Raw genomic sequence first — 218 nt, forward strand, 5'->3', positions numbered from 1 at the left:
AGGCCACTGGGGATGGTGGTCCAGTTGTTGGTGATTTTCTCGTAGTAGTTGAAGAGGGGCATCACCTGCTTCTGTATGTATTTCTGGGGGGCAGGAGGACAGTCAGCACCCGCTGACACTGGCAGCACCCCCCCACCTGGCTCTGGGTGCAGACCCAGCCCCTCGCCCCCGTTCCCCCCGCATGGGGCTCTGCCAAGCAGCAGGGAGCGGCGGGGGGG

At 64.7% G+C, this 218-nt stretch overlaps 1 protein-coding gene across 1 annotated transcript in view; it reads right to left on the minus strand.

Moving 5' to 3' along the window:
- Window positions 1–7: 7 nt before the first annotated feature.
- Window positions 8–218, minus strand: part of LOC104133715 (aminopeptidase Ey-like) — a gene marked incomplete at its 3' end in the record, with an annotated part of 3,796 nt that continues 3,585 nt past the window's right edge. The window contains 1 exon segment of the mRNA XM_009647150.1: window positions 8–83. Within this exon segment, the coding sequence (XP_009645445.1) occupies window positions 8–83 (76 nt within the window).

This window comes from Egretta garzetta, unplaced genomic scaffold, assembly GCF_000687185.1.
Source record: "Egretta garzetta isolate BGI_Z169 unplaced genomic scaffold, ASM68718v1 scaffold2119, whole genome shotgun sequence".
Taxonomy (NCBI): Eukaryota; Metazoa; Chordata; class Aves; order Pelecaniformes; family Ardeidae; genus Egretta; species Egretta garzetta.